This window comes from Ictalurus punctatus, chromosome 5 (assembly GCF_001660625.3).
Source record: "Ictalurus punctatus breed USDA103 chromosome 5, Coco_2.0, whole genome shotgun sequence".
In the NCBI taxonomy this organism is placed as follows: Eukaryota; Metazoa; Chordata; class Actinopteri; order Siluriformes; family Ictaluridae; genus Ictalurus; species Ictalurus punctatus.
The window spans coordinates 25804434-25824561 of NC_030420.2; the positions used below are offsets into that span (position 1 = coordinate 25804434).

The 20128-nt window shown below is 39.9% G+C and overlaps 1 protein-coding gene across 4 annotated transcripts in view; it reads right to left on the minus strand.

The window, feature by feature from the left end:
* Positions 1-974: 974 nt before the first annotated feature.
* The window catches only part of kdm5bb (lysine (K)-specific demethylase 5Bb), a 29782-nt gene continuing 10628 nt past the window's right edge, over positions 975-20128 (minus strand). The window contains exons 6-29 of one of the 4 annotated variants that reach the window (XM_017468195.3): positions 19101-19241; positions 18852-18954; positions 18062-18177; positions 17668-17826; positions 15284-15340; positions 13886-14005; positions 13594-13752; positions 12726-12907; positions 11610-11772; positions 11022-11141; positions 10662-10856; positions 9768-9949; positions 9375-9499; positions 8620-8770; positions 8331-8445; positions 6930-7300; positions 6558-6696; positions 5919-6098; positions 5621-5779; positions 4767-5225; positions 4557-4629; positions 2533-2729; positions 2150-2410; positions 975-2011 (exon numbers count right to left, since the gene is read on the minus strand). In XM_017468195.3, the coding sequence (XP_017323684.1) occupies positions 1895-2011; positions 2150-2410; positions 2533-2729; positions 4557-4629; positions 4767-5225; positions 5621-5779; positions 5919-6098; positions 6558-6696; positions 6930-7300; positions 8331-8445; positions 8620-8770; positions 9375-9499; positions 9768-9949; positions 10662-10856; positions 11022-11141; positions 11610-11772; positions 12726-12907; positions 13594-13752; positions 13886-14005; positions 15284-15340; positions 17668-17826; positions 18062-18177; positions 18852-18954; positions 19101-19241 (4044 nt within the window). In that variant the 3' untranslated portion in view covers positions 975-1894. The remainder of the gene's footprint in view (positions 2012-2149; positions 2411-2532; positions 2730-4556; positions 4630-4766; positions 5226-5620; positions 5780-5918; positions 6099-6557; positions 6697-6929; positions 7301-8330; positions 8446-8619; positions 8771-9374; positions 9500-9767; positions 9950-10661; positions 10857-11021; positions 11142-11609; positions 11773-12725; positions 12908-13593; positions 13753-13885; positions 14006-15283; positions 15341-17667; positions 17827-18061; positions 18178-18851; positions 18955-19100; positions 19242-20128) is intronic. The other 3 variants (XM_017468197.3, XM_017468196.3, XM_017468198.3) reach the window with 3 other exon arrangements.

Consider the following 20128-nt stretch of genomic DNA (forward strand, 5'->3'; position numbering starts at 1 on the left):
TATTAACAAATTCAAAAAGACTGGAAGAGTTGCAGACCAGCTGAGAAGTGGACGTCCACCAACATCCACTGACGAAGGCACAATCGGCATGGTGCTGGCAAATATAGTCCCCTTTTAGGACTTTTTAGACTTTTGGGACACCCTGTATTTTAAACAACTAGATCTGCTCCAGAATTGTTGCCAAACAAATTAGACACCAATTCTAATGTTTTTTTTTTTTTTTTTTAATCTTGTAAAATTATGGGTGCCAATAATTCTAGAGCATAGCTGGCTGTGTCATGGAGTCTGAAGGATGAGCATGACTCATTGCCCTCCAGACAGCTGAGCTGATCATACCATCATTCTAACCAACACAATTTTGAATCTTTTGAACGTGCTGTCACCATTGGTAAATCTAATTAGCATTTTTATATAAAAAGATCTGATAATTAAAGTCCAGAGTTGAAGCCATTGGTCAATTAACTTGGTTAATGAACTTTTAGATCAAATCAAATGTTAAAGGAGGTTTTACAACGGAAAATATGATTCAAGAAAACAGAAAGTTTGCTATTTTGTCTCTAACAACTGGGGAGCGGTGGTTCAGTGGTTGCCTTTGTATGCTGTAGCATTATGATTTCCCATCACTTGAATTAAGAGACCCAAACCTGTTCCAATATAACAGTGCCCCTGTGCACAAAGTGAGCTCCGTGAAGACCTGGTGTGTCTAGGTTGGTGTGGAAGAACTTAAGGGGACTGTACACATGTAGTGGAAAGCCTTCCCGGAAGAGTGGAGATATTTATAACAGCAAAGGTTCAAAAAGCATATAGGATTGTGATTGTCAGGTGTCCACAAACTTTTGGCCATTTAGTTTACTTGCTTTAATGTTAAAGGGTTTAAAAAGGTTTAATATTCAGTCATTTTGATGAGATGACTGAAAAACACCATGACGTTTGAACAGACAATAAATAAATAAGACACTAGAGTTTTTGTAAGATATTAGACAAAAGGGCTTTTATTCCACACTATAAACTGGGACATTTTAAACAAGCTTAAACCCGGCGGCCGTCTCCATCCTCCCACCCCACAAAATGGCCTACGTGAGTTGTGTGGCAGTTTCTTTTATACACGTCTCTCTGGCTGCTACATCACTAATCACCAACCCAAACTGTACCATCTATGCTTTACACTTCATGTACAACCAACCATCACCTCTAAAGCAGCAGCACACAGTTCATACACACTCTAAGTCTCCAGATGCTTACTGACATTATTGCTCAGATAAATAAAACTAGTCTACAAAATGAAAACGGAAATAACAAAGAAATTATATTATCCCCAGATGCATGTGTACTAACAGCGGGTTTTCCAAAAACAAGTTTTCATTTCTTATTTGTTTACTGTAGATATTTGGTACAAAAATTTTTTTTGTGTTCTGCGTTCTTGTGTTCAGCATGCAGAAGTCCCCGAGAAACAAGAAACCCTTTTATATTTGTTTTTTCACATGCTTCGAACAAAATGACCTCGCTCTCATTGTCGACAACGCAACGGATCAGAAACCCATGCTGGGTGCCCCACACTCTACTACGTAACGCTTTTCGTTTAGCATATTTGTATTTTTAGACAACCACACACAGTTCAAATAGAAGGAGAAAAGTTGTAAAAATACAAAAACAAATGACCAAATAGCATCATTCAGAACAAAAACCAAAACCAAAATCCAAAACCAAAACCAAAAAAAGAGGAAATAGCACCGTTGTTACAAAGGTCAGAGGTCAGAGGGTGTTGGGAACAATCAGTTACACAACCAGGAAAAGGATAGTACAAAAGGGATAAAAGGGGAGATGAACTTGTAGTTCTCCTCCTAGGCCTCGGCTCCTCTTCTACACGCCGTCTCATTTCTGGCGCTAGCCTGTGTTAACGTGCGCTGCAGGTGACGCACATGTAGTCTTCCTCGGCTGCTATCTTTTCAGAAACGCCTACACAGATCATGTGAAACCACTTGTTACAGCAGTCACACTGCACCCAGAACACCTGTGACACACACACACACACACACACACACACACACACACACAATATGCAGATTTTTTCAGCAATTCAAAAAAAAAAAAAAAAAAAGAGAGGCATAACAACGTAATAACATAGAAACGCATAACACCACACACACACCTCATCTCCAGCTGGCTGAAGGCAGCTCTCAGCTGGGCAGAGGACCATGTCCTCCTCCGAGTCGTCCGACTGGGATAGATCGGACAGGTAAATCGGTGACGCAGATACCGAAGCTGCTTTCCTCTCTTTCCGCTTCTCCCTTCTCATCCGCTGCTTCTTTCTTTTCGGGCTCCCTCGATCCCTCACGTCGATCTTCAGCTCCGTCTCTTCTTTCTCCATCCGCCGCTTCGCTTTCTTTTCCGCTGGGGTCACCGAGTCCCTCTTTTGAGAAGACAAGAGACACACACACAAAAAAAGTGTCAACTCTGATATTGTAGTATAGTAGAGTAGCATCGGTGCTTATATGCACAACACACACAGCCAATTCTGATAAAAACTCTTACCTCTTTGTGTGGTGAAGTGTGTTCCTGAGTGTGGTAGGGGGTGTGTTGTGGGCTGTCAGTTGCTGGGTGTGTATGCTGTGGACTGCACTGGGCTGGGGGGCCGTTTAGTAGTAGCATGTACAGCTGTTGAGTCTCAGGCAGTGACACCTGCAGCAATAATCCTTCTACCATCAGCTCCTCCAGCTCTGTACTCAGACCTAAAACACACAAACACACACACACACACACACACACACACACACACACACACACACACACACACACACACAGACACACACAGACACACACAGACACACACTTTTACTCCATGCTAAAGCTTGTGCCCCACACCTGATTTTCAGTTCGTGCTCAGCATTAAATCTACAAATGAAAATCTATATCTAAAAATACTTAAACGTTAAGCATCACTGCAGTCTTTTACAAACTTATGGAATCACATGAATAATTCTAAATGTCTTATTTGAACACGAGCGTAAACTACAGTGAAACAATACTGCCCTCTAGTTGAACATAAGTTTTTTGCCACTTCTGTTGCCATTCACATGACAACAAAAGCAGAAGCCAGCATTAAAGCAATGGGAACGAGGCCCTCTGCAACCCAATGGCTGTAAGTGCAAGCAAGGCAAGTAAATCATCTGCCTTTGTAACAGGGTTCGTACAGATGATTCATAATAAAATTCCAGGACTTTCAAGGACTTTTCAAGCACTATTTTATTTTTGTTTTCAAGGACTATACAAGAAATCTCATTCAAACATAGTCTTACATATTATAATAATATTTAAAAAAAAAAAAAAAAAAAAAAAAAAAAAAAAAAAAAATTTATAATATGGTGCTTTTTCCAGTCATGTTGGACTAAATTTGCATTTCCCAAACATTTCTTTGTCTTCACCATAATGTCATTACACTCCAGGTGAGTGACAGGAGAACTGTTGTCAACAACTTTCGATGGAAAGTCATTAAATGTTGCTGGATGAGGTCATGCACCAATTAGCATGTTCATTACGTCATCGCATATTTGTGTTCTGCCTAGTGTCGGCCCTTTACATCTTTTACTTCTCTCCTGTTCCCTGTGCTCACATACTGTATTTTAATACAACTGAATTCCAAATAAAGCTGTTCTCATTTACATGTTTTTCTGTTGTCAGAAAACGGAACGAATATGAAATTGACTGAAACGCGGTGATTAAAAGAAGACATGCTAACCAGCAGTCACTTCCCAGCCATTTACAAACTGCTGCTATACACTGCTAAAATCCGGATTTATAACCACGATGTTGTCTGACAAAAATCACCAGATACATAAGTTAAAGACGACGGCTGTGCTGTGATTTTGGCAGTATTTACATGTAAAATGATCACTCAGGGAGAAACTTTGAAGCGATTGTCCTATTTTTTTCTCTCACAATGAATGTGCTGCTCCTCTCTGCCCCTCACTGAACAGAGTAGCCGCAGAGAGAAGAGTACCTGCGGCGGGAAAGCAGGATCTCGTTGTGGCAGGGCAATACTGGCCACTCTCTTCTACGGAAAGAAGCGAAAGTTTGTCCAAAAATTAGACTAGATTTGTCAAGAGGTGCTTTTTTGGCAGAAAAAAAGCCGCTAAATGGGCCTGAGAAGTTGTTTCTGCTCAAATGAGTGCGTGAAATAGTGGGAAGAGGAGGAGGGGTTGCAGCAGGGTGTCATATATTGAGTGAAAGGATTGTATTCGTGTTCTTTCAAAAATAAACACTTTATAGTTACTTAGCGAGTTCGTATTTATTGACTTCTTCTAATTCAAGCACTTTTGAAGCACCACTACATAAAACGTGGGTATTTTCAAGGTTTTCCAATACTTACATTTCAAAAAGCCAAATTCAAGCACTTCAAGCACCTTGTTAGAACCCTGCTGTAACGTTACTAAACTACTATAGAAATTATCTTCACTGGTTGACAAATTTCTCATTCATATGAGTACACCACTCACCACAATATGGTAGTCTTAATATAGCCTAAATAGGAAATGGAGATGTTGCAGATGTCTACTCACCCTGCAGAGGGATGCAGCGCTGCTCTATGTAAAAGACAGACTGCTCCTGACTGTACTTGCTCCAGTCCTGACCCTGATGAACACAAACACATACAATAACAGCCTTATTGTTGAGAAACACAAACAGAACCCACTCTCAGGGCATGCATAAGGTATTTTCTTCTGCATGTTTTTAGAGGGACAACCCATCATGCCCAGCGCCACACCCACCTTCGTACTGCTTTCCCCTGCCCAGCGCCTTCCCTGGTGCTCCTGAACGGTCGTTGGAAGGTTATATGAAGCAATGACCTCCCGTGCTCGCCGCTGCCAGTCCACTGTGCGTTCGATCATATAACGCAGCGCATCTCCCTCTGGTAAACGCACGCGGATCCTCTGCAGAGACGCCATCAGTGGCACGATCCTGTCTAAAGCCGGTTTCGCTGAACGCCGACACAAAGGACACAACCAGGGCTCGGACTCACAAGGGTCCCCCTGTCCACGTACACACACGCTGTGGAAAGCATCGCGACACAACTCGCACTGACGCATGGCACCCATGGGAGACTTCTGACACACGCACGCTTTGAGTGCGCCGCAGTCGGCTGCTGGGAGGAGTTTAGACTCGTTAGCTGCACGGAGAGGCGCCAAGGACTCCAGCTCCTTCAAACGGACTTCAGCGAGAGTCGCCATCTGAAAGGGAAATGAATATGCAAAACAGGCTCAGTAACATGAAATTTCAATCTGATGTCCGATATGCAAATTAACCACAGAATATTTTATACACATCTTGATTTAGGAGGTTGTGTACCAACCTATTTGCTGCATATAATTTTTTCCACTGTTCTGCAGTATTTATTGTGACAGATTTATTGTGAAGATTCACAAAAGGAGTATTTTGTAGTGTGTTTTAAAACATTGTGTGTTTTAGTTTTGTCACCCAGATAGCCCATGTGATTTGAGCTGGTTTTGAACTTTTGCTCAAATGTACTCATCTTTTTTAAATATAATTTTACATTTTATTTTCTGATCTATTTAAGGTGACTGTCACATATTGTGACTTTGTGTGTACGTGTGTGTTAACTCACAGCAGAAGCCGAGTCTTTACTCTCTGACAGGGATTTCTCTACATCACTGAGATTGTCCAGTCTCCCCGTTCTCTTTTTCCCACATGACACTGTATCTCCCTTTGTCTTCTTCATCTTCCTTTTGAGAGAGTTTCCCACCTCACACCGCGGACACAACACCTGCAGAGAGCGGGACATGGAGAGACTGAAGAAAATGCATTTCCACTGAGCAATAATAAAGGAAAGTCATGTTAATATGCTAAAAAAAAAAATGCTTCCACACAAACAGTAACATTTGTGAGCGTCTGTGAGATTTCACCTCCAGCAGGGTAAAAGAGGAGTTTTTCAGGAGAAAAGTTTTGGCTGCGGACTCCTTCCACGCCTGCACCTCAGAGACGAGCGCCTCCAACCTCTCCAGTGGCTCCAGCTGCACGGGAATCGCACGGGCCCTCAGCACCAAGTCGGACAGTGTGTCCAACACAGGGACACGCCCTCCCAACTAAACACAGACATACATACATACACAAAAAATTCAATATCCACCATCACAGGAAGTGTTCTCAACATGTTCAGTAAAGCTCTTGTCCGGGGGGATTGTTTAGCTTTCCTTCAGACACAGCAGATACGTTTCCATATAAATGTTTTGTTAAGAAATAGGAACATGCAGATTGTATTCATCAACTGCATTTTCAAGTATTAACAGCTATTGTCAACTACTATGCAAATTTTCCAAATAAAAAATTTGCCAGCCAAATTTAAAATATTTAAAATATTTGACTGCCTCCGATATTTATTGATAAGCTAAACTTATTATGTGCAAATTCTTTTTACAGTATTTTTTTACATATACATAACATTTGCAAAATAGAAACCCCACTATTAATAACAATTATTTAGGGTACAACATAAGTAGATATCCTGCATTAATGCAGAATGAAAGATCCCCAGTGTGCTTTACCTGCACAGCCTCAGCCTCCTTCAGCCACTCTGTGGCTCTGTTAATGGCGTCTCGCAGCAACAGACAGTTGGGCAGGTACGTAGGAACGGCCTCAGTCTCTTTCAGAATGGCAGTCAGAGATTCCACACTCTGTGGAGGTCTAAGGGAGATCAAAACAGTAGTAAAGCTGAAATCAGCTGATGTACATTTCCGGCCGTTGGAATTGATGTAGACATGAAACATCCGGAACTTTTAGCGAGAGTGGTCTCAAATGACCCTCGATGAAGAAAAGTCGGAAACGTTCAAACGCGACATGCGAGTTGTAGCTGAACTGGCCTCAGTGTAACACAAACCTTGTGTAATCTGGTTTAAGTGACTCAATGCTGCCCCCACCTGGCTTTCAGCAGCTCCTGTGCTTTCTCCTCCCACTGCTCAGACACAGTGAGCAGCTCCTGCAGGCGAGCCATGGCACGCTCTATCGCAGGGTCGGAAGTTAAGCCAACAGCGCGGTCGATCAGCTGCCGCATAGCGTCCAGAGTGAGGCCACGGGCACTGCTGCCTGAATCCTCAGCTTGACGCACCGCTGCTAACCAGCGAGCGATCTCCAGACGCTCCCGTAGCCGAGGAGCCTCTGGCAGATGCACGTCGAACTCGGAGCTCTCATCTAGAAGGGCCTGAATCTCCACCACAGAATCTGCACTCACAGCATCAGACAGAACTTTCTCACTGTGTGCCTGGAAATCCTCAATACGGTTCAGCAGCTCCTGAGAAAGAGGGGAAGATGAGAGCGAGAGTGCGAGGGAGAGAAAGACAATTACATAAAAATATTAGAAAAAATAAAATTCTTCATAGAAATACCTAAATACATAGATTATATAGAGTAAACTAATGAAAGACCCATTTGAATGATCTTTCTATTTCATTAAATAAGGTGCAATGATTAATACATTTTTTTTAATGATGCAATAGAATAGTATTTACCACTTAAACCTTCAAAGCCAACCTCATTTACAATCCCAATCTTAGCATAGCTTTCAAGCCTGTGTGTTGCTACAAGTGACACTTTGACATGACTCTTATTGTTATATTGTGCATATGATGAGCTACAGTTGCAATCAAAATGATTCAACCCCCAGTGCAAATCAGGTATATTTTCAACATTTACAGACTTTCAGTTGTTTGTAATGAACAAATCAAACAAAAGCAATTGAAATAGTTCAACACAATGAATGCTTCAATTGGCTTCCCCAAATTCAACTGAAAATGCAACTTATAATCAATTCACCAGTTTCAAAATTATTCAACCCCCTGAAAACAATCCCTCACAACAGCACAAATTTCAGTTGCTTTTGTTTGATTTGTTCACTGCAAACAGCTGAAAGACAATAAACCTGATTTGCAATGGGGGTTGGATAATTTTGATACATGCAGTGCTGTACATTTAGTTTGGATTACATGCAACATGCTTGTAAATCAAAATTTTCAATATGCTGGATTTAAGGCACACACAATCTGTTTATATAGAATAAAATCATTCAGACCGACTGAAACATTTGCCTGTAAATATAGCCATTGAGATCTCTTACAGCATTCTCTGAGCTAAGATGAATGCAATTCCTAGTTTTACTCGTTAGTAGTCAAAGTGTCTGTTTCACACTAGAAATAGATGCACTGAGCGTTGATTGATTGTCTCTTACTGGATAAAGCTTCTGAGAGTGTGTGTGTGTGTGTGTGTGTGTGTGTGTGTGTGTGTGTGTGTGTGTGTGTGTGTGTGTGTGTGTGTGTGTGTGTTACCTTCAGTAACGGTGCTTGGATTAGACTGCAGGGCAAGTTATAAAGCTGACGCACAAATGACCTCATTTCCTCTACAGTCAACTGGTTCTGGGTTTTACCCCCACCAGCACGATACCTAATGAGACACAAACGCATTGCTGACCACACCACTTTAACCTCTTCACCTCACAATACAGAATAGGTTAGTGCTCAGGTCATTCTTCCAGCCTGTGTGTGTGTGTGTGTGTGTGTGTGTGTGTGTGTGTGTGTGTGTGTGTGTGCGTGCGTGCGTGCGTGTGTGTGTATGTACCTGGTCTGTCTCTTGCCATTGAGAAGCTGCTGTGCCACAGACGAACATCTGTCTGCATCCTGAGTGACCACTCTCAGATGACGCAACAGATCATTATCTGGAAATCCATTCGTATCGGACTCCTCGAGCAGAGAATGGAACACAGACAGGTCTGGAAATGAGAACAGATAGTGTGTGAGAGACAGACAGACAGACAGACAGCCACACAGACAGACAGAGAGAGGTTTTACTATTAACTTCTAACATCCTTCTAACATCCATGCACTACATATTGTAATCTCTCAAGAACAATTTTGAGAGATATCCATTAGCCCTTTTCCTCTGACAAGGTGCTAGTGTCTAATCTGGAATCATTCCAGTTTTCATTGCTAGTCTGCTAGGATTTGTTTGTTTGTTTTTAGGCCATCTTTTCACATAAGAAACAAACAAAAATAACAACCAAAAAGTACAGACAGTGAACATTGCAGGGACATTTGAAGATTAGTGATTATTATAAAAACAGTAATATTAAATATGTTGTGAAAAGAAATGGCTTGAAGAGAATTAAATAGAACTGTGGAACAGACACTGAAGGAATTAGATTTTGTTCTAAAGCCCGAGACAAACTTTGCATAGCTGTTATTTTTCATGGTATGTTAGTAAACTCCTGCATCATGTGATAATATAGCGTCGCTCTTAAACACTGGCAGTGGTAGTACCAGAACAACGCTGTGCTGGTGTACAAGCTCAATCTATTCACTTAAGCAAAAACTCACTGCGCTTTTTGTCTAGTTTGGCCTCAAGGACCTCAGTAACACGTGATGCCCAGTCGTCATACGAGTCAGCCCTTTGCTTCACAGCATTCATCATGGGGTAGAGGTCATCCAGAGTGAAGCGGTACCTGCAATGTAACAAGAAAGCAAAACATTTAAAAAAAAATTTTTTTTTAATTTATATATATATATTATATATTATATATATATATATATATATATATATATATATATATATATATATATATATATATATATATATACATTTGTAAACCTTCTAACCATCACGTTTCCATGATTTACAGAGACAGATTGAATGAAAGCATCCAATTCTTTAAATTCCACTATATATGTTGAAAAATAATATAACGAGTACTGAAAGGCTGGAGCACTCACCTCAGTGTGTATTTGGAGGGAGGGCAGGAGCAGAGCTGGTGAACGTGGTGTAGACACACCTGCTCACCCGGTCGACACGGACAGGTGAGAGCAGACAGGTAGCAGGTGGTGCGACATTTAAGACACTGTCTCTCATCGTCCTGCAGGAAATCATATTCAAACAACTCGCACTGCACCACTCCCTAGGGAGAGAGAGAGAGAAGAAAAGAGGGAGAGGCTCATGCATATGAAAGTAATCTAAAAAAGACGCCATACTGTTAAACGAGTGTAAAGGTGATATTACTGGTTTAGCAATAATAATAACAATAATGATAATAATAAAGTCTGCATATTAGAACAAATATTATTCATTATGGAATATTTAAAACTGTGGTAAAATGAATAAATGGTACTTAGCAAGTAGGCTATTTGCATTGCAACCCAAGCATTTCATTAAAGCATCTGAGTACATTCAGATCACCAAACAGAATGGATATGGGAAAAACAGAGGAACTTCAAAATTACTGCTAAACAAGATCTCTGTTTGGCCAAAGGAAAGCTTTCAGCAAGCACACAACAAAGAATGGAGCTTGAAACAAATTTTCTTGTGCTATAGAATATGATGAGTCCCAAATACAAAGAATTTGACTTTCTAAACCACATCACGCCTGTGTAAATAATGTTTACTATAACCCAGCTGTGACCGAGTTATACCAAGGAGACACAACACAACACATCAATGAAAATGCAGATCAGCAGAACATTAATCAGATTTTTTGGATTGGTCATTTTCGCATTTTAGCTTTTGGACTGTGGACTTAAACAACAAACAAATAAATAAATAAAATAAAGAAAGCATGAAATCGGCCATCTGCTATCTGTTCAAGCTATTTTATTGTCAGTGCTTACTCTCACCAATTTGTGGATTTGCTCTCGGAGTTCCCTCTCTTCATTGATCATTTGCACAATGTCTTTGTGCACGGCTGAAGCCAGAACCACATCCAACTGATCAGCTTTGACACCCATGTTACAGATCATCTCGTCGTGTGAGAACACACAGTAACGATTCAGCAAGCGGTAGTGATCCACACACTGACGGCCCAAGGGTATCTACAGAAACAGAAGGGCGACAGTTATCTAACCTTTGACTAAATTAATAAAAAAAAATGAGCTGATACAATATTATAGAAATTGATCGCCTCGTGTTAAGATAACAAAGATCAGATATACTCCACTATCACATTTATGCATAAGACAGGTAGAGATCTTTCTCACCCAGTCCACGGTGCAGAAGTTGACAGCCTCTGCAAAGTTGAAGCCCTGATTAAAACCACTGTGGTAGGCTCTTGGGAATGTGATTACGAACTCTCCTGCACACTGATTGGTCCTGTAAATCTGAGAAACAAAATGGAGGATTACTTGAAAAAAAAATTTCAAATAACTCTGAGTGTAATTCTTAAAAGCGAAGTGTAATTCTTGAACTATGAGCACATGAGTGATTAAAATAGTGATTCAATGTTAGAAATACAGGACCGTTTGTATGTGCACAAGTGCATGACATGAGAGAGCGAGAGAGCAGTCTTCATTCAGCATGTGTGAAATGGTTTGGTATGTATGTGTCAAGTCTTGGTGTGAATGCATGAAAAAGAGAAAGGATGTGGCATTACTAATGTATACGTGTTGGTGTGTTTGGTGGGGAGGGGGGTGAAGCTGTGGTCTGTAAGCGAGCTAGATGTGTCCGTGTTAAACTTGTGTGTGCAATGCCCAGTGTGGTGTGTGAGTGAGAACATGAGAGCATGAGAGAGAGAGAGAAAGAAAGAGAGAGAGAGAGAGAGAGAGAGAGAGTGAGAGAGTGTGACTCACTGGTACTCCGTGGGCCATAAGCGTGTTAGGGTTCATGATGGTAACAAGCTGGTGTAAAAGATCTGGCTGAGACTCAAATAGCTCAGGTGCCAGCTTCTTCATCACTGCCTCCAGCTGCTCAGCAGCAAATCCTGGAGCTCCATACCATGTCTTGGGCTCTCCCCTACACAAATCCAGCAAGTACTTAAAACTATACCTCTTAGTCAAATACTTTTCCTCAAAAACAAATGGAACTAATATCACCAAAGCATGTGGAGAATATATTAAACAATAATCTCGGTCACAAAGTAAGCATCGGTTAAGTTCATAAAGGTAGCTCAAATGAATTCTTGTCAAGTCTTATTTAAGTCAAAGATTATCTGCAGTATAAAATGGGAAAATGCCTGGTAATTTCTGCATTTTCCAGGCCACACCTGAATAGTTGTTCAAAATGAAAAAAAACTGATGAAAAAACTGACTTCTATATAAAGTTGGTCACGTATCAATCGGAGAGTATTAAATCATGTATTAGAAGATTCAGTGGTATCGGCAAAAATCGAATCTTCTCTTATCACTGAAAATCGTGTCCCATCATAACAGATTCTGTGCTACTCTCAAATATATGGTTGCTTTAACAATCAAAGTTGTACCATCATGTGGAAGCCTAGTTTACACCACTTTTAGCAATGTCACCTAACTGTAGAAACAACAAAGCACTAAGAAACACAACATATGCCACCCTCTTCGGCTACTGTTGCTGAATATATTCAGAACAATCGCAGTGAAGTCTCCATGTTGAGAGATAACTCACTTGCTAATTTTCTCTTGCCCTATATATACACACACACACACACACACACACACACACACACTACTCAGTGTATTTTTATTTATTTATTATTTTCCCTGCTCTGCTGTGTGAACAATGCCTTACAGAGCTCCAGGCAAAAGCCAACAAAACTCACCCTCTAAAATGTTTACTAAAGTATTTTACACTGTAAGTGATATAGGGGACCATCACTTGACTTTACGGACGACTTACAAAGAAAGTCTAAAGACTAGAACAATATTTCTGGCCGAGGAAGTTGCTTAACTAAATTCAGAACATATATAAAAGCATGACAAAGTGGTATTTACCAATGCAGGTAGTTAATGGAGTAGCTCCAGTGGTCCTCGATATGCCAACAGAAAGAGGAGAAGCACATGCCCACATACAGCCAGGGCAGGGTCATGCCACATATATCAGCTGTCACGTGGGTCAGCACGGACGGCGCCATCATCGCCATGTTATTAAGATTCCAACCACAGTTCAAGTACTTCTACAATACACAAACAAAAACAAAGCTGCCATGACAAAAGTGTACAAAAGATCAGTTCATATTGTAGGATATATCGAGATATTACAAAGGGCTTGTGACACTTCGTCACACCCATACATGTAAATCAGTGTTTCCTAATTCCTTTTCATATCGCTTTCATCAAAGTGTGAAAGTAAGAACATTTATTATTAAAACAATTATAAATTTAAAAAATAAAATAAAAATCACACAAGTTTCCGTAACAAGGGCAATAGTCAATATCTTGGTCAGGTCAATATAATGTAAAACATGTATACATAGATATTTCAATTAATGCATGGTGATCACATGATATGTGGGTCCTATTTGTATGTATTGCCTGTTGGATACTAATATATATATATATATATATATATATATATATATATATATATATATATATATATATATATATATATATATATATATATATATATATATATATATATATATATATATATATATATGCGCACATGTAAAAGCATTCAGTTCTTGAAAATTAAATTTATTTTAAATGAAACTACCCAGTGTGTGGACTCCACTTTCTTTTTCCATTCATCCAGCACTGTGATTTAGATGTGTGTGCTCTAGAAGTTCTTATAAAATACATTTCCCAGAAATTCCATCTAGTACCATGTTGCTATATTTGTATCCATGTTTTACTTTACCTCGTCTTGTGGTGCAACCTTGAACTTGCTGCCTCTAATGGGAAAGCCACTGCCGAACTCCTTGGATGCAATATCGGCTCCGTACTCTACGGTCACATCCTCTGTGATAGTGGCCACCAACCGCCAAAACTCTTTCTCTACCAGCTCAGTGGGCACCATCTATAAATACACAGACACAAACACAAGAGCATAAGGTAGCAATAATTGCAATAAAAATATGCAGAAAAAAACAAGTAATTAATCCCAAGGTCAATTCTAATTGACCATACATGCTGGGTATTTCTGAGCTTACATGAACAGGCATGTTGAAGTAGTCAGACTTAAACGAGTCAGCCATGTCCCCAAACGTTTTGAGGGTGTATTCTCTGCGCGCCTGCTCGAAGCCAAATGCCTGCTGTGGCTTACTGCATTCCTGTATAGAAACATACTGCAATCAGTAAATCCAGATCTTTTCAAACTTACTTCAGTCTTTTTCCTTACTGCAAATTTATCAGGATTTAGGAAGGATTTCAATCAGACGTTGTTGTGTTGTGTTACGTTATTGTATTATCCTCATGCACTGTACAAGGCTTCATGTGCAGTGTATATGGTTATGTGTTTCTGTATACGATATAGATATGTATTTTTTGACATATTTGGACAAGCAAACATTTGATCCTCATTGAAACAGTGCCAATTAAAAACGTTGCCACTTTATAGTCATTTTCACAATTTAAATGAACAAAAAACAGATCGGTCACATGGAAAAAGTAAGCACACCCCTACATTCATCACACCTTCAAATCCCTAAAATTAAAATCAGATGTTCAAGATTAAACAGGGTGTCAGTGATCAGAACCTGTTTAGGGCGTGCAGGTGGAACCGGTCTTATTTATACCCCTCTTATATCTAGTGTCTGGTGTTCCCTTCGCTATTGAGGTGTGTGGTATCATCATGCCAAGATCTAAAGAGTTCTGTAAGGCCTTCAGAAAAAAGGTTGTGGATGCCTATGAGTCTGGCGAGGGATTTTAAAAGATCTAAAAAATCTTTGAAATACATCATTCCACTGTAAGGAAAATGATCTACAAATGATGCAGATTTCAAACAACTGCCAATTTGTATAGGACTGGCCGTCCCAGGAAAGTCAGTCCAAGAGCAAACCGTCTGATACAAAAAGAAGTCACCAAGAAGCCCAAAATTTAATCACAGTATCTGCTAGTATGTCTTGCAACTTGCAACAAAAAGTGCATGCTTCTATTAAATCAGAAAGTGATTGCAAAAATTTGACCTGTATGGGAGACGTGCCAGGAAAAAAGCCTGTGCAAGACCAGTTTGCCAATGAGCATATAGGAAAAAGCCATAATAAACCAAAATAATGTTGGGCTTAAGGAAAAAACAGACCATACACCAAAACATGCAAATAAAACAAAAACTGAAAAGATGATTAAGCGCAACAGGAAGAAGACAGTGAGATCGGTTAAGAATATGGTTTAATAAGAATATATGAACTGAAACAACATGTTTAGGTTCTAGTATGTAATGCGAGATTTTTAAAATCTTAATGTTCAATGTACAGACTTGGTATCAACATTGTTTTTGTTTCAACTCCCTCAGTTAGATATTTCACAGAAGTAAAACAAACATATTTAATATCCCCGTAAATGAGCCGGAGTTACAATAACTTGGTCCTGAATCAGAAAAGCAGACATACCTTCTTCTGCTCAGGAGCTGCCCCAAAACTCATCAGTTTGGCAGCTAACTCTGGAGCCTGGGCGAGAGAAAGTGCCAAGTGTTATACAAGAATTTAGGTGACCTCAGACTCAGAGGTCACAAACATCCAATTAGATGTCTTTCCTTGTGGTGACAACAAATATTTGAAGGGGGAGTGCCAGAACACAACATTTTTTTCTCTTACTAAAAACGTTATTGAAGTCGTTAATTTCAAACGACTGCCAATTTGTCCAGGACTGTCTGTCCCAGCAAATTCAGCCCAAGAGAAGACCATTTGTCACTGAGCATATAGGTAAATACCAGGCCTTTTTGGAGTAACGTGCTCTGGACTGACGGATCAAAAATGGAGTTATTTGGCCACAGTAACAGCAGACATGTTTGGCGCAGACCAAAGACAGCTTTTCAGGAAGCACCTCATACCAACTGTGGAGCACGGTGGTGGAAATGTTATGGTTTGGGGTTGCTTCATTGCCTCAGGGACTGTACAGCTTGCATTAATCGATTCAACTATGAATTCTACATCATATCAAAGAGTGCTTGAAGATCACGTGAAGCCATCTGTCCAAAAGTTTGAAATGGGGAGTACATGCAAGAAAACCCTAAAACATCTTACAACTGAAAGAATATTGCATGCAAAAGTGTTCAAAAATACCAGCTAGCCTGCTGGACAATTATTCAAAACGCCTATAAGAAGTTATTTTTGCTAAAGGGGGCAATACTAGTCTCTCAGGCCAAAGGTGTAGTTACTTTTTCCACAGAAGAATATCATATCACATCTATTGATATTTCTCTTAAATAAATGATTGACAAAGCTCATTTTCCTTGTGGTTTTCTTCAAGTATATCAACTTCGGCACTGTTTCAAAAAGGATTTGTTTCTTTTTCTTGTCCAAAATGTCCAAAATTTCCATGGGGTGTGCTTATTTTTTTCACATGACACACAAAGTCTATTTTTTAATAGGAACACCTTTACACTTGCTCATTTTTTTACAGTTACCACATCAGCCAATCATGTGGCAGTAGCACAATGCCTAAAATCATGCTGCTACAGGTCAAGAGCCTCAGTTAATGTTTAAACACCAAAATGGAGAAAAAGTGTGTGATTCTCTGCGATTTGAATCATGACATGGTGGTTGCTGCCAGATGTGCTGGTTTGAGAATTTCAGAAACTGCTGATCTCCTGGGATTTTCACACACAATTCTAGACTCTAGAGTTTACAAGAAAGGGATGAAAAACAAAAAATATTGAGTGAATGACAGCACTGTAGTTGGAAATGCCTTCTTGAAAAAAGAGGTTAGAGGAAAATTGATTGGCCAGATTGGTTCGAGCTGACAGGAAGGACAAAATAACTTGTATAATCACTCTTTAGATTAGAAATAAATAAATAAATAAATAAAATCACCCAGTCATCACCTTTTTCCAGTCTTCAACTATACAGTTTCGATTTTCACCCTTTTCTGTGCAAACTCTAGAGACTGTTTTGTGTGAAACTCCCAGGAGATCAACAGTGTCTGAAAATCCAGCCCATCTGGGACCAGCCACCATGCTACAGTTAAAGTGAAAGAGATCATGCTCCCCCCTCCATTCTGATGTTTCATGTGAACATTAACTGCCGCTCTTGACCGGTTTCTGCATGATTTTATGCATTATGCAGCTGCCACATGATCGGCTGATTATATAAGTGCATAAATGAGCAGGTGTACAGGTCTTCATATTACAGTGTATATATACACACACACACACACAGTATCTCACAAAAGTGAGTACACCCCTCACATTTTTGTAAAGATTTGATTATATCTTTTCATGTGACAACACTGAAGAAATGACACTTTGCTACAACGTAAAGTAGTGAGTGTACAGCTTGCTAAATGTTACTACTTTACATTGTAGCAAAGTGTTATTTCTTCAGTGTTGTCACATGAAAAGATATAATCAAATATTTACAAAAATGTGAGGGGTGTACTCACTTTTGTGAGATACTGTATATATAGATCACTGCCTATCAGTAACTATCAATACTGAAAACATTACAAAATACAAATAACCCCAGTAGTAGCCTGCATGTTCCCAAGTCAGCTTTGTTAGTGCTATAAGGTACCACAGTAAAATTGCTAAATAAAATACATTTAACATGGCATTCTTGTGTATTGAATTATGCCCATTATTCCCATTATTCATTTGTATAGTGACACTATATCATAATAAGCCAAAGCTTTTTACCCCTAATACATTGCAGGCCATAAGTAATTAGACTTGACTCTGTATTGATACAATGACTATGATGTTACTATTAGACAAGCATGGTCCTGGTTTAGTGAGTGAAACGTTAGGGTGTGGCAGACAGGCCCCTGCTTCCCACACCTGTGCCAGACACTTGGGGCACCTCCAGTCACCCTTAGGTACATCAGGAAGGGGTGGGATCAAGCAGAAAGTGTGATAGCTGTCATCACAACCGTCGCATAGCAACAGCCTATCCTCATCGCTACCACTCCCGCATACCAAACACACATACAGGTCCACCTAGAGTAAGAAGCAAATCAAATGAGACGAGGGAAAAAGAAAGAGGTGTTGGAATCTTCGGTATCAGTGTTGTGCATTTATACATTTACATTTATTCATTTAGCAGACGCTTTTATCCAAAGCGACTTACAAACGAGGAAATATAAGCAAAACAACACGCCTGCGACGAGGGTAATACTTAAAAAAAACAAAGAAAGAGAGAAGAAGCAAATTGAGGCAGTAAGAGGAGACTCACTACGCTGACGGGTGGTTGTGGAGTGCCTTTCTTATAGCGCATTTTGGTTTTCTCTGGCTCAGTTTGCAGGTCTCTCTCCACAGGCTCCTGTTTAATCTGAATGGGTACTTCCTTTACTGTTGACACAACACGAAACAGCTTAAATCAGTTGAGCTTGTCTTTAAAAATCAGCTCTAGCATGATACCACGCATTTTGTTAATTTTTTGGCCTTGACACTCATAACAATCAGGAGGAAATTTGTCAGACTTCCCAAGAAGAAAAAAAAAACACCCAAGTAACATTTACTGCAGATAATGAGACTGATGTGGATTATGGGGATAATCAAAGTGAAAACTCATTTAACCCATTGTAAACTTATAATTATTTTAAATTCCAAGTAGAGCGTGGAATTGGAGTTCAAGAGAATAGGAATGAATTTTTTCAAAGTGATTTTGTCCCTTTTCAATTTTGGGGGTAAATGCTATAATTATTACTTCTGACTGAGATATTGTGCAAAAGAAAAATCTATCTCAATAGAAAATAAAGACATAAATGGACTATTTTAATCTATTCTATTATTCTCAATAAAGTACTCTAGCTATCCATCTACCTATACAGCCATCCATCCATAATTATTGCTGTTCATATGTACCCTACTTGATTCTTATTATCTTTTTAACTTCCTCAAGAAGCACTTTCAGCTGCATTTTATGTATGAAGGTTGCTATACATATGATAATAATATTGATAAGGAAAAGACCATGATAATGATGTGATTAGGTTGTATGACATGCAGAAACAGCAGCTCACCTGGTTCAGGTTTTGCTACAAAAGAGCCCATCCGTCTCCTGAGATTGGGCCTGTTCTCACACACCTCTCCACCTGCACACCCTTCTGATTTCCCACAGCCAGACTAGAAAGGGGTGAGACAGGAAAGATGATTCTTACTGCAAATTTGTAATAGCAAGTAACTATAGCGTAACAACTATATTAAGCAAATGGTAAACGTGTCCTGAGATAATGTTTGTGCATCTGTGCTTCTTAATGCGCTTGATCTACCTCAGCTTTCATCCGCTTGGCTCTCCTGGCAGGCGTGCATGTATCGCTGGGTTGCACCTGCACCTTTTGCCTTTGCACCAGATCGTGAGGTTTATATTCTTTATCATCACCATTTTCCGGGAGGGAGGGCTTCTGAACGAACTGCGGTTGAAATAATAAAAGTTAGTTCCTCTTCTACTTCCAGCACCTGCAATGGAGCTCTGCTGACAGTCCCATAAATTTCACTCATGCAAACACATCTTGCCTGCACTGTAGTACATCTGCAGTACATCTGTAGTACATCTCTAGGCACGGAAACATTTTCAGAAATGAAAAGTTATGCACTACTAGCACTTCATTACAGGGTAATGTTACTTGAAAATTCAGTACATTGATGTGTAAGCTACATACACGCAGTGAAGTACCAGAGAAAATACATTTGTAATTAGTCCCACTCCCATAGAGGACATTAACTGGAAAAACAGCTGATATGAAACACTCCTGGGTATCTGCATCATGACTCATCTCACAGTCAAAAAGAAGATTAGGACATATTTCAGGAACAGCGCTGGCAGTGATAAGACAAGAGCATGCATCATCAGAGGAGGGAAAGAGAATGGAGCTTATAAAATGTTTTAACATTTTGTTAAAAAGTTTAGAAGAAGCATTCATTCATCTTCATTAACCGCCATTATTCTGGCCAGGGTTGCAGCGGAGCCGAAGCCTATCTCAGGAACACTGGGAGCAAGACAGAAATATGCCCTGCTCCATCACAATGCGTCTCTCTCTCTCTCTCTCTCTCTCTCTCACACACACACACACACACACACACACAGGAAGTTTAGAGCTGTCCATCCTCACACTGGCATGCTTTAGGGGATGTGAGGAAATCAGAGAACCCAGAGAAAACCCACATGGACATGAGCAGAACATGAGAAACCAGGAACCATGGAGCTATGAGTGGGCAACACTCCCGACTATGCACCTTGCATTTCTCTCGCTTTTTACATGTTTTACAATGAATGGCTTCCTTTGAATGAGGACTATCT